General features: G+C 41.0%; 1 protein-coding gene across 1 annotated transcript; it reads right to left on the bottom strand.

Moving 5' to 3' along the window:
* Positions 1-1,759: 1,759 nt before the first annotated feature.
* Positions 1,760-12,223, bottom strand: LOC140278064 (very long chain fatty acid elongase 6-like). The gene is made up of 4 exons (XM_072372947.1): positions 11,955-12,223; positions 9,135-9,266; positions 8,431-8,582; positions 1,760-7,174 (listed from the first exon to the last, which is right to left on the bottom strand). The coding sequence occupies exons 1-4, from the start codon at positions 12,035-12,037 to the stop codon at positions 6,744-6,746; spliced, it is 798 nt and encodes a 265-aa protein (XP_072229048.1). The 5' UTR covers positions 12,038-12,223; the 3' UTR covers positions 1,760-6,743.
* Positions 12,224-19,697: the final 7,474 nt, after the last annotated feature.

Below are 19,697 nucleotides of genomic sequence, written 5' to 3'. Positions count from 1 at the left end.
ATTAGCTTATGATCCGGCAGCGAGGGCACCTCATTTACTTTTCATCAGGGATTTTAAATGCTCGATTGTAAAGGATTTCTATGGATTAAATCGCAGAGCAGCTGGCCTGAGACCAGACACTCCAGCTGAAGGATAGATGTGAAAATATCACAGAATTTAAAGGCAGCAAAGCGCCGTCCAACGTCAGTTTCACATCATCTTAAAGCAGTAAACGTTAATGTATCGAAACCTTTATTGTTTATCCTCAAACCATATTTTTCCATCATTTGTACTTTTATTTCACTCTTTCTAAGACTTAAATGTGTCCAATTCTCACATCCAAGGTCATTTTGTTTTCACCATGGAGCATAAATGTTCTTTAATTGTGTTGCAATAAAACGGATAAATTGAGTTGAACCACAGAGCAGAGCGACACATGAGCTGGTGGTTTTTGTGTTTGAAACAAAACAACAAAAAAAACAACCCTGCCATCATGACCTTAATCCTTTATGGGATGTAGAGCATGAGTTGGTTAAAAGCTTTGCTCCTCACAGCATGTCGGTCCTCTCGTGTAACCCCCCACAGCCAGGAGACGAAAGAGAAGGCAGAGCTTTGTACTCCTTCAACCCGTGACCTCCCTGCAGTCCACATCCCAGGCAGGACATTTGCAGGACGGGCCGTGTAAAGAGGGGCAGCTTGCTACGACACCGCAGCAGTATGGTGGCGTTTTATCTGTGTTGCAAAGACCAACTCCTGTCGTGTTACTGTAACACAGATTTTACAGGCTGGGATTACCAGAGGTGGGCTGTGGAGTCACTGGTTTGTCCTAAAATCATCATTTAGAGATCGTTTAGGAGCTGTGGTTGGTGCTCAAATGTAACTATGAGAAGCTGCAGATTTCTGTCCAACATTTACATCTGTAGACTATTGCTGATCATGATTATACTTGCTTGGTTTTAGGTAGTGGAATTTTGTCTCCTATGGCAGAATTAATGCAGCTACAACATAACATGGAGGGCCGTAATTTGGGGTTTGTAATCCCTGGTTTGGGAACCGCAGGGTTGTGTCTGCTTTGTGCAGATGATGTGGTTCTGTTGGCTTCTTCAAGCCATGACCTTTAGGGTGCACCAGAGCAGTCAAAAGTCAGCTTTTCCAAATCCAAGGCCATGGTTTTCAACCTGGGAAAAGGTGGAGCGCTCCCTCCAGGTCGAGGATGAGTTTCTGCTTCAGTGCAGGAGTTTAAGTACCTCGAGGTCTTGTTCACAAGTGATGGCAAGTCAGCTGGGAGCTTCATCAGCAGCCATGAGGAAGGCTGAAGTTTACTAAAAAGTATCTGTATTCACTGAGGGCTTTAATATCAAACAAAAACATTAATAACCTGATAAAGGTTTCAAATGAAAGACGAGCTATATTCGAATGTAAATGTCACATTTATGGGGCCAAGTAGAGTCTCATGTTTGTCCTTATTTTACAAATTATTAGCATTAGCTTCCAGTTATTGAAGCTAATGCATTATTTTCACAGCCCTAATCACGTAACATCGACCCTGCCTTATACAAAACAGCCTGGCAATCTCTATCTTTCACCATTTCTACACTACAAACGTACCGGTTACATATTTTGTTGAGACTGGGCTGAAAAGAGATCTTAAATCATTTGCACGCCTGACTTTTTGTAGATTGACATCGTTAAGTGAGACATGCTTTACTGTTTACGCCGTTTTCCAGTGGTTCACATGCACACTCTCACGCACACGTCACACTTCAAGAAATGGAGACCATTAAAGCCAGGATGGATTTATTGTGACATTATGACACCAGAAGCCCTTGAACTTTTTCTCTTTTTGTTTACAGTTGACAGTAGTTTCCACATGTGACATGTTCTACAGGAGGAGATATAATGCAATGCAAAGACCAAGGAAGGTGCCACGTTAAGCCATGACGGTTAAAAACAAACACAAGCATCGTTTGGCACACAAATGATTCATAACTGTTGCATTCTTTTCAGATTTGTCATGTTTTCCACGGTAACAGCGTTCTGAACAGTTTTACAGTAAATAAAATAGAAGCTACCGTGTTAGCACATGTTGGTGAAGACATCTCCACCACAGACACATTCACATGAACACGTTGTGAGAGGACGAATGTAAACCTCAGACGTGGTGTAAGCTTACAGCTGCAGAGCCCACTGTTTAAGCCTCCTCAGTGGCGATTCATAAACTACAACAGAAATTCTGCTCATTAGATGCACTAATGACCGTCTTTGTAAGCTGGAGAAGTGGCTTCTGTATTGAGCACAAGTGCATAAAACACAGGACAAAAATCTGATTAAACCCACAGTAAAATATCTTAAAATGTTAACAGCTTTAAGTGTGTTTATCTTAAAAAGGCAGATAATCGTGTAACGATCAGCAGCAGACGTGTGGAATGTGAAAATGTACAAACAATAACCGGACGGCAAAAATCAGAAATGTTAACTTCAAATCAGTTGGTGAATGTGATAAGTCCATTTTTGATGCATCATCTTTTTTCTTAATCTCAGCTCATTGAGAAAAAAATCAGCACCTTGCTTTGTGAGAAGCAAATTTGAGTCGTATGATCTTAAATCTTAAGCACGCTGAGCCTGGTTTACAAAAATCATTCGTATTAAAATGCACAAGGAAAATAAATGGTCCGATACGAGGAGGAAAAAAGGGTAAATGTTGCTTACAAGTCAAGAAATACAATAAAAAGTACTTTTATGGAAAATGTGTACAGAAATTTAACAACTGTTTGCTGTTAGATGAAATTAAGATTATTTTTTCCTTCATTTTTGTCAGTTAAATACAAGAAACTTTCACCTGTTTCTACCTCTACAGCTCACAAAAGATTGAGACTCGTGTTAAAGCAGCTCCTTCTCCTTAGTTCAGGTGAACTGAATCAATAAAAACATCTTACACTTCGGAGATTTTAGTTCATTTCCAGGCAGCAACGATAATTAGAAACTAAAATTAGGTGAGTTTCTTTACAAGTATCATACACAAAATGATTGGTTCACCTCTCTGATGTTTGATGATAGCTGTCATATTGCTGCTGCCTCTAATTGGTTTTAGGAAGATAATAACGTTCAGGTTACACAGTTGTAGTCGGATAAGATGATCACTTGCACAGATTAACAGAAAAAGGGAACCAGACAGCCATGTTCAGCCCTGCTTGCTTCCAACCATCTGTTTTTTCATTCTTGCTGGTATGGTTGGTGTTTCTTTTGAGGATCAAGGAGTTTTGCTTATCTAGCCGGCTAAATGGCCCACAGTTGTCACGGTTGATGGGCTGGATGACCATGACTCCTTTATCCCAAAAAGAAAAGGGATACGTTGATTGGTTGAGGCTAAGAGGGGAACTGGGACTGGGCCTAAATCAGAAGACTAAGAGTATGAACTAATATTACTGTGAATGTTTAAAAAGGCACAGAGAACACAGGAAGGAATGTACCGCGCTGCCGTTGGTCAATACGGACACAAAGTGGTCACATGATGGGAGAGAGGTTAAAGAAAATGGGATTGTTATATGCTGGAGCACTTTCTCACCCGCTCATCTTTCAGAGAGTTTATTATGAGGCTGGGTGAAGGTCTGAGGCGATGCCACCAACTCCTGAGGACTCGAATGCGCGTGTGAAAACGGCTTTTGATGCACTAAAAGGTCAAAAATGTCAAATTCAATTGGGTCTCACTGTTTAAATGAAGATATTGTTTAGCCACAGCTGAGCCGAAAGCATCTGAGTCTCGCATCATAATGTGTAATTCACAGCTCACAATGTAGCGGTCTCACAATAAAAGGCTGAAAAATGGTAAAATCACCCCACTTTCTGGACTACAATATCATTACAGGCCTGCATCCATCTTAGAAAACTGTAAAATGTTCAAGTTTTGCATCAGGTTTAACTGTCCCACATGCATACAAAATGTGACATGCCTGCATTTTCCTTTTCAAAGTGTAAGATGTTTACATTTTGATTTCTATCAAACAACTATTACGCGTTTAAAAACGCTTACGAGGAGGTGGATGGTTCGAGTTGGAGTCCCATCCGACCCAAAACAACTTTCAACTTCGCTGTGTCACAAGTTGGTGAGAGCTGAGCAAAAAAAACCAAACACGGTTAGCTTTAGATAATAAAAATCCGATTGGTATAAAACCCACAGAGATGGCCTTAATGGTTACAGGTTTGCATCATCGTACAAATGCTTCCCATACAAAACGGGTAATGACCATCTTATCGTGCCACAACTACGTCTTTGACATGTAGATAAATATGTCCTTTACAGGTTATCTTTCAAGACTGAGCTGCCATGAATAACAACTTCAAAGCAGACTTGTTTGAATTACTATCGCTGCCAAGATTAGCTAAAAAAGAAAAACGGCCCTATTCATACAACACCCGGACAAAAGTGACAGAAGATATTTAAGAAACTACCACAAGAAAAGCAGCAAACTGACACATTCAAAAAGCTGCAAATGATCGATACAGTTGCTTGAAAAGTGGAAAAAATGAGCCTCTTTTTGCCACTGCTGTCGTTCACAGGTCAAATCTTGGGAAGCAGGTTTGTGCCCCTGGGATCGGGGTAAACTAAACGGGACATTCTCAGAGCCGACATTAGCAGTGCAGCGTTTCTGTCCAAGCGTGCACAGATGTTCTCACACAGATGTGGGCCCTGCTTTATCACGCCACCTATGAACAGGGTAATGAAGGTGAGATAAAGACTGGCGTGATGAGGTGAAGAAGACAAAGTGTGTGGTGCATAAACACGGGTCTTTAAAAAAAAAAAAAAAAAAGAACAACTTCACACTCTCCTGGGAACATCAGAAGTCCATCTGTGGTCAGAGCGGACAGTTTATGGAGGCTGACCACAACTGACATTTAGTACATTCGTCTTCCTTCCCTTTTAGTTTCTATGCTGCGGGTCCATGTTCTGCCAAGGCTGAAAGACACGGTTTAAAGGAACAGCTCAGTAGTTCAACCCTCTGCTGCTGGTGGTTAGCTCAGATTAGCGAAACAACTGCGTCAAAAACTCCACACGACAGTATGCAGAAGAAGATGCAAGGTTCTTTTAGCATGTTCTATAAACCCAAAGGGAATACAGTGCTGTGCAAAAGTCCTGATCCAGTCCTCATTTCTTTATACTTTGCTTCCAAGCAGCCAGACTTTCTTATAATCTTTTAAAGTGGTCTTGAGCAATAGTTCTCCAGGGATTCTGAAGGGCTTTTTTTGGACATTGGCTGCTTTTTCACTCATTTTCAGTCCCATGCACTGATCTGACCATTATCAGAGGGATGAGTTTGCAGTGTGTCCTTAAAACATTTGAGTCCTTAAGAAAGAGGAAAAAATCCAGCAAAGACCTGACAGGACCTGAGAGATGCATCTGGACCTTCAGCTGATCCATCTACTGTTGGCCCAAGCCTCATCAGAAATGGTCTCCATGGAAGGGTGGCTGTCAAGAAGCCATTCTTAAGGAAGGGAAACAGGGAGAAAAGGCTGAGCTGTGCCAAATGACACAAGAAGTGGACTGAAAATCAGTGGCAACAGCTCTTATGGAGGGATGAATCCTCCCCAGAGCCCGGACCTCAACATTATTGAAGCAGTGTGGGATCATCTGACAGAGAACGGAACAAAAGGCAGCCAACATCCAAAGAAGAGCTTTGGGATGTCCTTCAAGAAGCCTGGAGAACTATTCCTGAAGACTCCTTAAAGAAATGACAGAAAGCTCGTCTCAGAGGGTTCAGGCTGTGTTGGAGGATAAAGGAGCTCAGACCAGATATTCACTTTAAAGTTAATTAGAACTGTAAAACTACAAATATACTGCATTTCTATTTATGTTTACACGTTTTAATAAACTATTTCTTGTTGTTCTGGAAGAAACGAGGAGTGGCTCGAGACTTTTGCACAGTACTATTAATGTCTAAGTGACAAATATAGAAAAACAATGGGCAGCGCAGCTGTTAAAAAGAAAAAAAAATCACTAATTTAAATGCAGGTTAAATGCTTCACATTACTGGTTGTATGTTTTAAATGAGTTCTTTTTTCTGTTATTGTTGCAGGTAAACAGAATGGGGGAATATCCACAGGCTGTATATTACATTTCTTAAGTTAAAATGACTATTTTTACTGCACACAGTGGTTTAATGCTGGCCAAATTCAGGAGAATCATTTCTGTTGGAAAATGAATCCCTAAACTGCACCTCAAATGTGGCTGATGGACGGATGAAAGTGTCAAGAAATACGCTCGTGGTCATGTACAAGTTAAAAGAAGAGGATTCAGGGTTTATATAAGTCAGTGCTTCGGGTTTAAGTAAGTGCTTTTTAACTTCTCCAGCTCATTTACATTACATTTAATTACAGTTTGTTCAGAGCTCTTATAAACAGACAAACATTCTTTTAAACCACATTTGACCAACTTTTGGCCCTCATACTGTTATTATAGACACTGGTCAGGAGTCTGAGCAACCAAGGTAATATTCAAAATGAAGTGAATTGTGTGCCTCATCCCTTTTTTCTCCATTTTGTACTCCAAACAATTCATGAGATCATATTAATATGTGCTGAGTCCTTCCCCTCTTCCTAAAGCACTAAAACCACAGATATATGACTGTTTTAAGCTGCAGATGGCAGTAAAAAGTCAGTAAGTAACAAGAGGAGCACTGAACAACCAGCTGTGACTCACTCATTCACGCCTTCCCTTGCTGTTGGTCATTTCTAATTATGGCACACTTTAATACACCCATACCAGCGAGTTAATTTGCCTTGGATCCTTTGTCCCTGGAGGAGTCTTTGAGGTAGCTGTTGTAGAAGAACCAGGCAAAAAGGACCAAGTAGCTGAGGTACATGAGCGTGCCGCACACGATGTTGCCCATGTGGGAGGGACAGTGCACCTCGTGCCTCCAGTAGTACACCAGAATCAACACGGCCAGGCCCATCGCCATCTGCAGGATCTGTGACGCTGTGATAATCATGGCGCAGGGGCGGGGCACCCGCCAGCCGGCCGCTCGGGCGGCGTAGTACGTGTACATGAGAGAGTGGACCACGTAGTTCATGGTCATGAACCAGCCGCCGCCCGCCACCTGGTCCTTGTAGGAGTACCAGGAGTAAATCAGCACGGTGATGTGGTGGTACCAGTGCAGGAAGATGAGGCGCTGCTTCCGCAGGATGATGAACACCGTGTCTCCTGCGAGGGACAGTGGAGAGGTCATCCACCACATTCAGAGCCAAGTGCGGGAGGTCAGTAGAATAGAGACCAAAATATGAAAGGTGGCCTGATAGTTCTGGTCAAAATGTACTAAAGCTTCCTGATTAACTCGCTCAAACAGAACTGAGATCACCAGTGTTTACATCCTGCAGTGGAGTAAAGGTCTGACCAGTGGGGAGGTGAGTATATCATTCCTGTGAGTGTCTCCATTTCAATCATGCGCTAAATGGAATTTTCTTGCCACCTCAGCAGCAATCAGCTCTTATTGCTCTGGGAAATGGAGGCAGATGCTGAGGTCGAACAAAGCAGGAGGAGACTAGGCTGCTGTGCAGAGGCGCTTTCAGCATCCGGAGAGAAAGCTCTCACGTTAATTGTCTCCAGGAATGTTAAAGTGTCCAAAGGAACATATCGACAATGTTCAAATAGAAGGATTTAGTCACTGCGGGTTAAAGACTACGTCAGGTTTAGCACATCGATATCTAGTGTGCTATCCTCTGTGGATTTCAGCTGAAATCCTTTTCAATAAGGGAATCAAAAGACTTGTCTTGTTAAAATTTGTAGGATCTGCAGGTGAAAAAAGGTCCAGAAGTCTAGAGTAAAATCAGACAAAGTGGACAGAATTGTGAATTTTTAGGCCATTAAATCTAAAATCATTTAGAGCGATCTATTAGCAGAAACACTTTAACACTTAATATGTTTTCATTAGCGTAGAACTGCGTCAACATAAGAATGGTTCTGTTTTTTTTTAGCTATTTAGAACCCACAACAGCAAAGATTGCTTTCTACTCCACACTCAATGCTACTACAGTAGCCCGGAAGGGACAAAGGAACTATGGCTCTGGGGCATAGTTTCACATTTCTAACAGATAAATTAATTCATTATCCATCAATTTTCAAACTGAGCGATTAGATATTAAGGTGTTTGTTTTGCCTTTCTGAGAAGAGGGGACAGAAACTTATTTCTGACGCAGCAAATAATTGATCTGCTGTTTCTTCTTCTATTGAATATCTATGACCAATGTTCGCTGTAATCAGCGAATAATCACATCAAACCCAACTTTTTTTGTTTGTCTCTCTCCACCTGGATGCTTTTCAGTGAACTCAAAGCCAGGTTAATTCAGTCTAAATCCACTAATGAACAGTTGCCTCATACACTTCAGGTGTTTCATGGGTAAAACTTAGTTCACTGGTTGGACATTTGGGTTCATATCAGGAGACACGAGAAGAGGTCTTACCCAGCTCGGGGGCCTTGCTAAGAACGAAGGCGTAGGCCCAGAACTTGGTGACGGAGGCGCGGTAGAAACTGATGTCACACACCGACTCTCTGAAGCCGCCATTTGTGAGGACGTGCAGCATGTACGACCCCGTCCTGACTGCTCCGATGATGCTGCAGAGCGAGCACACAACATGCAAACAGTTTAGGAAAACTCCACACCAGGAAGCTTGGAGGTGCGATGTGTTGAAGTACAATCATTCCTCTGTTTTCACAGCTCATTGTGTTGTAACTGTGAAGAGGCGTCATTTGGACAGATGAGTGCACGGATGCGTTAAATCCAGCGAGGAATGTGATGGTGCCCGTAGTGTCACCCAACTGGTTTCAACATTTTCCATTTTTTCTCAGAGCACATTCATGACATGAGATCAAAATGTTCTGGTGTCCTGTTACGATCCCTCTGCAAGGACATTGGGTGACTTTCCTTCTCCTTTGGGTTTCTTTTGAAGAAGCGATTAGGAATGTCGGCTCCACCGAGGCCCGGGCGTCTCCCTCAGATAGATAAGAGATAACTTTACCTCTGACAGTTCCAGCTCGTCTGACACCTTTTCAAGCATCCACACACACCTACACTTGTGATGTACTGAATCCCACACGGTACATTTGTTTTCTGCTGGCGTTTGCCTCCTTTTCGAGCTTCGAGTTTTGAGTTTGAGTGCGACTCACCTGAAGACCGCCAGGCTGAGGGACCAGAGCGCTAACGGCCGCCGCAGGTTCAGTTTCGGCCTTTCCCTCATGAAGTGCTGACCGGCGAACACGAACGCAGCATACAGGCCACAGAACATGAATGACTTGCTCCTGGAGAGGAGGAACACACAGTGAGCATGAGCATTAAGACTTTACACTGTAAAACACTTTATTTACCACATACTTCTACTTCAACTACCTGCTTTATAAAATAATATTCAATGACTTGGATTGATTTGCCTGTTTGTTCTAGTTTTATGAATCAAACCCACCTGACAAGGGCATTTAATTATTCTGCTGCTACCTCAAAACAGTCTTATTTGACTTAAAGGCAGAAGCTTTTCATTTTTATGTGAACCTTTATGTGACGACGGTTGTGACATCTCCCGTAATGTGACGCCAACTAATGAAGATAATTATTCTGATAAATGAAGCAACCAATCACAGCTGATATGAGACGAAATATGCAAACCGTTAACTTGCATGACTGACTTTTTAAAAAAAGGGGGGGTCCTTCAGTTACTGAAGATAAACAGCAGAAATCTGCAGTCTCCCGCAGATCTACAAGTGCTTTGAGCTTTATCAGGAAACAAAAAACAAAAGAGGAAGATGATGACTTCCTCTAAAGACAGCCTCGCTGAACCCTAAATCATCTCCTCTGGCTCTGAAACATGAGCTGAAACGCAGATGTTCTCTTACATAAGGATATTTCACAATCGGGGTGAATGAACCAGACAGCTGCAGTGGAATTAAAATGTGACTAAATCTGACTCCTGGCTCGTGAGGCTATTTGTCAAATCAATACAGGTATGCTATGTTGCATCAAACTAAGTACATCTAAAGAAATATAAGCTTTACAAATCAACCGACACCACCCTTCATGTGCTGTCATGGCGAAGGATTAACAGAGATTAGCTGCTGGCTCTCTGACCACTCAGACAGCTGGTGTTGGGTGATGAGGCCATTTTCAGAGGACAAGGCTCCGCCCTGCTTATGAGGTAAAGCTGATACAATTTCAATAAAAGCTGACATCGAACTGCCTTCGAGAAAACAAACGGTGACCCCGGTGTCTGTCTTTACATCAGTAACGAGAGTAAAGAGATGTTTGGGAGTACGGCGGATGACTAATCCAGATTGGCACGATTCATATTAGGATGCTGGTTGACCCATTTGGAGCCAAAGTGGTTTCTGATCACTATTCCCAGTTAGTTAAAGGCTGCTGGGTTGCCAGGTTGAGGGGGCCTAGCTCCATCACTGTTGAGGAGTCCAAGCACATAACTGGATATATGCATGAACCAGGCAATAAAACTACTTAAACTTAATAACTCTACTTAAACATCATGATGCAATTTTCAATCTAAAAGGCGAAATATTAGCCTGAACCAAGTCAGATTCTTGTTGTCGTTACTAAAACTAAATCAAAACCTATCAACAGATTAGCTGATTACCTAAATAAGCTGAAGAAGAATGTGCTATCTGATCCTGAAAGGAAGACGTGGCATCAGTGCAAAGTCGTCTCGGCCCTGCAATCACATTTCTGAACCTAATCAATGACTCCTTGTTCGACACTTTCCTGACATCAGTCTTAACTTTGAAAGCCTCTTCAATATTCATAATAACACTCTTGTGATTTAACTCTATCTTAGCCTTTAGGGAGGAGAATCGAAGGGAAGTGATCCCTGGAAAAGCCTGGGAGGAGATTTTATGCATGGCAATAAATCTTCTATAACCACAGCCCGGTGGTCAAAGACCTTTGGTGTATCACCAGCTTGCGGTGGGTGTCGTGCAAACCTCATGCACTTTCTCGAGCTCTCCTCATTCCTACAAACACCCTGTCAAAGATAACAGGAAAGGATAGTATGCCTTTTGGGGTTATGTGATCTTAATACCATTATTATTTAATATTCTGTTATGGTTCCTGAGCGCTCCTCTGCACTGTAAAACATCAGGTACCTTTTCATATAAATACATTGTGCTCCCAGGTCTTATATGTCCCATTTTTAAACATCAGAATTAGCCCATAAAACATGTAAATATAAATCAATCGGCTCTGTAATGACACTGAAAAGAAGGGGGAGGGAGGTTTGATGGAGGAGGTCAAAAGAGGAAGAGTTTAAGGTTTAACTAGCAAACTATACGTCATAGAAAGAGGTGCATTGACTAAATAGATAGCCTGTTATCTGCAAGGCTGCATCAGAAAAGAAGATTTTAGGAGTGTGAGGCGGGTGTTACACTTTCCCCTGAGTTTCACCAGCCTTTGTTACCTGAGGTAACAAAAACACAACCAGACTGTGTGTCAGTGTTGCTCAGACACTTCAAAGTTGGACTAAAAAATGTGGTCTTACAAGGTGGAGCTGCTCAGTGAAGATTATCACTCCTATCACAGGAATTTGTCTTATTCATTTAAATACTGTGTCTTATATTTTGCTGCATAAACGGAGGGATGCCAGGTTCTCTTTGTTTGCATAGATATTGATTAAATGATAATCGGCCCACATAATCGAGCACAACTGAGTCCACATCGTGCATCCTAAAGGTTAAGATAAGATTATCTCACTCTCTAAATGTAGCTTTGTGTAACTTTTATTGGTTGCAGCTGTGCACATTTTAAACGGCTTTAGAGGATAAAAATGTGAGACGCCGGGTCCGCATGTAGAGCAGCCTGCACAGGACACGAAGTACAGACTAAAGCCCGCCACCCACCCCTCTCTGGCGGGGAGCAGGGATTGGAGACCACCCCGACGTTTTAGCTCAACTTCTCAGTTTTGTGAATATTTTTTTTTCGGTCTATCTACTCACCAATTTTCCTGCATCCATTCCAGAGCCCTTGTTTCATCGAAACGTCGCTCGAAATCATAAGTGCTGAGCTCAGTCTCGTTCATTTTCCTCGGCTCTGGACGTTTCTGGGTGGATTTCGAGGAGATTAAATGAATTCAATCGACCTGTACAGGTTGCTGACAATCTAAACTGTGACTGCTCGTTTATCTCGCTGTTTAATAACCAGTGAAGCGCAGGGAAGGAGGATGCGGTCCTGTCAAATGTACTTTTCCGCTGTCACTTTCCCCAGTGCTGCTAAGCTAACTACCGGAAAAGGAGTCTGTTCCGGTTTGGACTTTCAGAATAAAAGAACCCCAAAGTCTGACAGTAAGCTGTTGTTGATATAAAGTTATAAAACTTATGAAACATCAAAACAACTGCAAAGCCAGGTCAAATGTGTTTATAAAACATTTCTAAAAAGTACTGCCAGTTGACCAAAGTGCTGTACATTAAAAAACATCACAAAACCAATGAAAAGCCAAGAAATAAAAATGTGTTTTAAGACGAGACTTAGAAACAAGAATTATTGAAGGATGGTGAACATGGAGAAGCAGTCGATTTCATACTTTTGGGGCTACAAAAGCAAAGGCCTGGTCTCCTTTGTGCACCAATCTTAATCTCGGGACAGCTAAAGAGGTTAGAAAAATACAGAGGAGTTGACCCATTGAGTACCTCATAAGTAAACAATACAACTTTCAAATTAAACCTAAAATGCACATCTTAACTAAGATCCAAAGTAGAAGCGCTACATAATCCTTATTTTAGCTTTGTCCTCGTTAGAATTCAAAAGGTTCAAGGCCATCAAAGTTTCAAAAGAAGGTGAACCTGAACACAAAGAAACAGGAAAAAAAACATGATTGGACACAAAACCAGCAAAAAGTTTGTTTAATTTCTAAGAAGAGGCCCAATAAGATATGAAAAGTGTTGAAAAAGAGTCAAGAGAGTTAAGAGTTAAGAGGGAAATATATGATATGCCCCCACATGATCTAACTAGTAAGAAATATGACTCCTTTGAGCATTTCTGCATCATTCTTCAGTATTTACTTTTAAAGCAACACAGACCTCAAGGAGGAAGGGTGAATGGCGTGATTAAGTGCAGTGCTTTAAACCATGATATTTTCAACTGAGTTATGTTCGTCACACTTTTCTAAATCACCTCTGTAACTTCCTGGTTGGGGTTAGGCTGTGACAGGTTGACAATGATAGATTTAAAGTGTTTTGAGTTTTGAACACCAATTATATTTCTCTTTGCCTCTTAACGGCTAATTAAACATCTAAAAATGCTAATTATAATCTGTGAAGAAATCAGCTGCAGTCTTGACTTTTTATATGAAGGTGAATGTGTTTATTTCCGGTGTTCTACATGCTGTGTGTTTGGTGGCTTGATGTGGATAGAAAGCGCACGTTCTCGCCCTCAGCAGCAGGGAGACTGGCGGGGGGCGTGGCTTGGTTGTGACGTATAATCATCCTGTGTGAGGTAAAGATTGGAGAGCGCTGACCTCAGACAGAAGACAAGAGCACTGAGACTTGCCCGTAGTCAAGGCAAATACTTTGTATATCAGTTTATATTGTCCATATAAGGCATATAATTCAATTCTTAGTCGATAAAAAAAAATATTGTCTGAATTGGTAAATAAAACATGTTACAGTGCACATAACAAGAGCGCACATACAAATAATGTGCTAAAAAAAACTGTTTTATATAACCTTTATGGTTATACATGCAATACATATGTCTTTCTGTGTTTTTTTTTCATCTCATGTCCATGAGCTGGAGATCTCATTTGGGAATTTAGGGAGCTATGAAAAGATCATTTTTCACTTTTTTTCAACTTTATTAATCACCCAGAATCACAAAAATTGTCCTCAATGGAGTTTATAATGATTTTCTTATGATGGTTGCAACCCTGACATATAAATATTTAGGGTTTTTCTTGTCAAAAAGTTTCCTGTGAGATAAAAAAAATATATATTATTATTTAGATTATATCTCTTTCCACTCACACACTTGCTAAGAAAGTATTTTCTTGCTGGCTTTTGTCCTTAATCCAGTTATCTGTACTAAAACTAGAATAGTCATCGATGTGCTCTTTGATCCTGCACTAAAGCACAGTGACTCACTTGGATTACTATCAGAGCAGCTCGGTATGAGGTTACATAATATGTGTTCGCTTGCCACGTTTCTCACACTAAACATTGGACTTTAGCAAAAGTGGTCCGACAAGTCTCTGCCCGCTGAGCTGAAAATTGCATCATCATGAAGAAAAATCATCAGTGTTACTTGAGAGGGCCATCGTGCAAGTTCAGCTTTGTCACCTTATCTTAAAGTGTCACAATCCACATTAAAAACCTTTATTTCAAGTTAATTATTATTAAATGGAATAGTTGTTCATTTGCAACATGTGCCATCGTATTTGTGGGTTCATAAGAATAAAAACCAGTCACTCGTAGTTTCAGACTATTTTTCTATGCATATTTATGAGATTGAAAGAGTGAGGGGGGAGCCATGTACTGGACAAAGCATGAAGCCATACTGAGCTTGTAAACGTCTTTTCTTCTCTGCCATGAAAAAGACGGTGTGCTCTGTTTCCCAACTGCAGAGGATTGATTGATACAGTTTTATGAGACCACTTAATTACTCTTCAGTTTCGGAGCAGAGCAACCGCAGAAGGATAGAGGAGGTTTTGTGAGTGTGTCGGGGACTCAGAGAAAAGAAACAACACAAACACAGAGAGCCTTTCAGCAGCTGCTGCTCTCAACCTCGCTGCCCTCTGATCCACTTCCCACAGGTCTGCTGTCTCCATGTCCGGCAGCAGGTGACGGCAGAGAGCAGGATAGTTGGTGCACAGTGTCCACGATTAGAGACAGCCATCCCCAAACAGTGTCATTTGGAGAGAAAAAGCACTTTTTATCAAAGGATTCTTCCCAAGTTTGACTTGTTAAGTTAAAACCTTAAACCTCAATCACAAGTAAAAGTCCTGCATTTAAAGTGTTGAAATAGCAGCATGTAAGTATAATCAGGGAAATTATGAACAAACCAGTCTAAATGTTAACATATCTCAAAGAAAAAGGCGATTTAAAAACTCTAATCATCATAGTGTTGGCTTTTTGTTGTTTTAGTTCCGCTTTCGTTTTGTTTGATTGCTTCCAGAAGTCATTGTGTTTGCCTTTTGTCTTGTGTAATCCGAAAAATCTCATAAACCAAAATGTAGTCAAACATTGAAAACAAAGTGAGGCAATATGTCATAAATTTGACGGCACCAACACAGCTTTAAAAGTGCTACAAAAGTGAGTGGTACTAAACAGAAACAGCTGGGGGACCATGTTGAAACTGATCAGATTAATTGGCAACAGGTCAGCAACTCTGTGCCAAAAAGAGCACCTTAAAGAGGCAGAGTCGGTCCGCAGTAAAACTGGGTAGAGGTACAGTAATCTGTACATTCCTTTCCCAAAGATCCAACAGCTGGTCTCCTCAGTTCCCAGATGTTTAAAGGCTGTTGTTAAAGGAAGAGGGGATGCTGGGAAACATGGACCTGTGTTGCTGGTATCAAATTCAAGATTAGCTAATGTTTTTCATGCATAGTAAAATGTCTGACTGTCAACATTTTATATGTTTTCTATGTTCTATTGTAAATGAATTATTGGTTTATGAGATTTGCAAATCATTAAATCCTGTTTTTATTGATATTTTACACAACATCTTTTTTTTTTTTAATTGGGGTTGGAGTATCTCTGTCAGGTGACCAAATGTGCTGTGACAACATGCACATTTACTTTAATTCAATTCACCATGAGACATTCATAAATTATGCATTCAGATGTCATGTTTTCTGCCAATAACACACTTCTGCCTCGGCAATTTCTGCCTAATTTCTACTCAGTCCTCTGAAACATTTGGCTTTCAATGATTTCCAGGTCACAGGCTGGAGGAAGGAGGAGAAAGGACAGTGAGGTAGGACTTTTTCTCCTTTCTTCTTAGTCATATGACCAAGGAGGCAACAAGCTTTTACTGAAATTATACATCTTGACTTTAGAGCTGTCAAGTGACAACTTATTTAGTAACACCTTCCTTCAATTCACAGTTAGACATAATGTGACATGTCTGCAATATGTATCCTTGCTCAAAACTCCTAAACAAGTCTTGTCAATCTTCGATCCTCCTTCCTCCGGGTTCCCTTCAGAGACTGAGACGTCCTTTGTTTTTTCTGTGCTGAGATTGATTTCTGCATCTTAGGCAGGAGGAAGGCTGAGAGGAGAGACCAGAACACAAATTAGACAAATATGATGATCCTCTTGGTGTATTTCATAGGTTTGGGCCTCCTGTCTGATTGTCTGATTTGCCCTCAGTCTTCATCCCGGTTTAGTTATCTGTGTATTCGATAGTCTTTTTTTTCTACAACTAGTAAGTTTTATTAAAGTCTGTTACCTTACCTAAAAGCCCCTTGTGTGTCTGCCTGTGGGTGTTCATTTAGTACTCCTGTTTGAGGAGATAGAATCACTGCTGATGAATAATTTGGGGTATTTGTGCAAAGATGAATAACTCTATATGGCAGTGTTCCTCAACTCCACCCCTGAGGGGCCACAGTACTGCCCTGCAATACACCTGATTCAAATGTAATGGCTCTCCTCAACAGTGAGTCATCAGTGCATAAGCCTGTTATTGACCCATTAAACTTAGCCAGGTGCTGAAGCAGGCATACATCTAAAACATGCAGGGCAGTTGCCCCTGAACACGGGAGTTGAGGAACTTTGCTCCAGGATTGCCAAAATAGTTGGAAATTAATATTCAGTCAGTCAGCAAATCAACAAACCAATTTCATGTATATTTTACAAACTCTCCAGTTGGCACTTAATGAGAGTTAAAAGCAAATATCTTGAGCTGTCACATAAATGCAGTGGAACAAAAAGTGCAAAACTTCTCTCTGAAATCAAGTCAGTTATTGATTGTAAGTACCAATTTGCATCCATGCCTTTGTCATTCTACTATCTAAGCAACAGCACTATTCTGTGGATTTTATCTATCTTTATCACCCATTTACTGACATGAACATGACTTCTGTTAAATCGAAACTAAGCACTAAGAATTTTATGTCTTATATCAAACAACATCTTCGTAAAGCATAAACAGCCAAGTGAGAAAAAAATATGTACAAGAAAGAGTGAATAGTAACATTCAACGGGTGTCAGATCTTACAGAAATAAAAGTATGGATTAAAAGAATACCAATATGCAGAATTAGAACAAGTTTAACTTTAATACAGGGGTTGTTTCAGCTCTAAAATTTTCAAATAAATGCTAGTAAGGCATCAGTATGACCTGTGTTTGATTACAGGGGGTCAAGATATGAGTCTTCAGAGTTTTAGAAGACATAAGTAGGTAAAAAAGCTGCTGAAACAGTTTCCAAATAGCTGATATCTCTTAATTATTCATTTTCCCTGTTTGAGCTGAGATTTCATTAATAACAGAAGAAAAATCATCAGTATTACAGCAGGATTTACAATCATTTTAATGGCTGCCATCCAGATGCATTTCAGGCCTTAAACTGGCATTAATGCTTCTGGCAGGGAATGAGGTTCACAGTTTGGACAGGCGTGAACACTGGCTGCTGTCACAGCATCACTTTGGGCTAAGATTTCAGTGGAAATGCGCCTCCTGCTCTCTGCAGTATTCAGATCTAAGTGGTTTAAAGACGAGTTTATTGAGTTCATATAAACAATAAGCCAACTGCAGTCAAGAGGACACAGTGACGAAACTCATGGACATCTCAAAGTCTCTTAGATGGGCTTTGATCGTACAAGAAGTGTGTTTATTTCCCTTTGCAGATGTGACAGTAGATGTTGTGCATGTCAAAGTTTCTGAATATTTGTCTGTTACATTTGAATGTATTTTCAGCTGGATTGTTGCAGGTTGGTGGTGTCACAGTCTGCTCTGTCACAGTTTATGTTAATCATGTTATGTTCTAGTCATGTTTTTCCCCTGCCACCTCGGTTCACTCACGTCACCTGGCTCATTGTTCACAGCTGCATTCACTGATCACTCCCTTCACAGTATTTAGCTTCCTGGTTTCCTTTCAGTCACTGCAGAATCCTCACTATCCCTTCATGCTGAGTCATGAAAAGCTAAGTTTGGTTACCTGCCTCATAGTCTTGTTTGGTCATAGCCTTGTTAAGTTAATCATTGTCATAGTATTTATTCCATAGTTTTGTTTTCACAGTCTTGTTAGTTCACCTAGTTAAGTATTTTTGATGAGCCGGCTCTGCCGCACCTTTTGTTCCTGCTCCCCGTTTTGTAAATAAACCTTTTGATTCTGGAAAAGAGTTGCATCTGGGTCCTACCTCTCCACAGTTCGTGACAGGTGGCTTGTTGAGGTTGATGAGGACCCAAATGCATATGACAACCTGAGGCGTAAGGATGGTGAACTGGTGACTTTATTTAAACAAACAAAAGGTGCAGTCAGACAGGAAAACCAGACTTATGAAAAAAAAAAAAAGACCATATTAACCAGATGATAACTTGAAGACAGGGAATAGACTACAAACGGGAACAAACAGAGCAAAGTTGATTATCTGACAAAGAATGAGATAAACAAAGGAGAATATACACTGTGGGGACCAAACTGGGGAACCGATGACAACTACTAACCCTGAAACTAAACTAAGACAGAATAAACTAGAAACTGAACAGGAAACATAAAGAATAAATAAATGCACCAATAAGTAAACACCTCACAGAACAAAACCAAAGCAAAGCTCACACACTACAATAGAAAGAGTGGGCAAGACATAAAAAATGAGAAACTACAAAGAGAAAAGAATAAACTAGAATACGAAGACAAATAAAAACAAAAGGTAGAAAATATAAATCAAATAAAAACACTGAAAAAAATAAGACATCTAACCCAAAGACTGTAAAAATATCACTAACCCTAAGATGGGATACTAAGAACTGAAAATGAAAACGCATTCACCTTCATGGAAAGATCCAGAATCAATATGTTTCCTATGTGAGAGTTTCATGTGCCTACGTCCAATTCTATGATTATTTTACTGGACCACATTTGCTCTCAGACATATTACAAATGTTGCTGGATTCAGAAAAACTCAGACATTACTTTGCAGAGTGAAGGTAAACAATGCCAAGAGAGTGTTTTACACTTATGGATGTGAATTCTTCTTCCAGCACTTCCTCAAGGGTGCTCACGAGGAGGCAGGGACTGGGCATGCCCAACCCGGTGAGGAGGAGGAGGAGGAGGAGAGAAGACCAGAGAGGCAGAGTGGTAGAGTTGGGATGTCTGACAGTAAAATCCAGCCGAGCATTTGTGCATTTCATGGCATCACGTTTACACCTGACGGGAGACACACCGACCCTCCTTTCCTTTCAAGCACATACAAGCTGACAAGAGCTGGAGAAAGCGAATAAATGTGGACCGCAGTGGTTCTGTTCGAGCGCTGCCTGCAGCAGACCGCGATGCAACAGCATCTCATCATCTCTGGCACCGGGTAGCTGCTGCCGCTGAGACACCGGAGGCACCACAACATTATCTGGTAAGTGGATGCGTGACTGCAGGTCTCACCTTCATGTTGGTGCGTTTTCAGGTCGAACTCTTGGCGTTCATTTACCGCCTCAGATGCACGCAGTATGTGCATAACTTGAGCTACGTACAGTGCAGTCACTGCATCACCAGCACACCGAGCCGGACCTGTCGGAGACAGAACCGCCACTGAA

Source organism: Leuresthes tenuis, unplaced genomic scaffold (genome assembly GCF_036924035.1).
Source record: "Leuresthes tenuis unplaced genomic scaffold, fLeuTen1.0.hap1 SCAF_20, whole genome shotgun sequence".
Lineage (NCBI taxonomy): Eukaryota > Metazoa > Chordata > Actinopteri > Atheriniformes > Atherinopsidae > Leuresthes > Leuresthes tenuis.
This window is presented reverse-complemented; position numbering and strand designations above follow the sequence as displayed.

What these genes read in the sequence shown, in the direction of transcription:
- LOC140278064 (XM_072372947.1), bottom strand. Translation starts at nt 12,037, where the DNA reads ATGAACGAGACTGAGCTCAGCACTTATGATTTCGAGCGACGTTTCGAT. An exon ending in GAATGGATGCAGGAAAATTG is followed by an intron (nt 9,267 to 11,954) that starts GTGAGTAGATAG and finishes CCTCCTCTCCAG; the next exon opens with GAGCAAGTCATTCATGTTCT. An exon ending in TAGCAAGGCCCCCGAGCTGG is followed by an intron (nt 7,175 to 8,430) that starts GTAAGACCTCTT and finishes TGTCCCTCGCAG; the next exon opens with GAGACACGGTGTTCATCATC.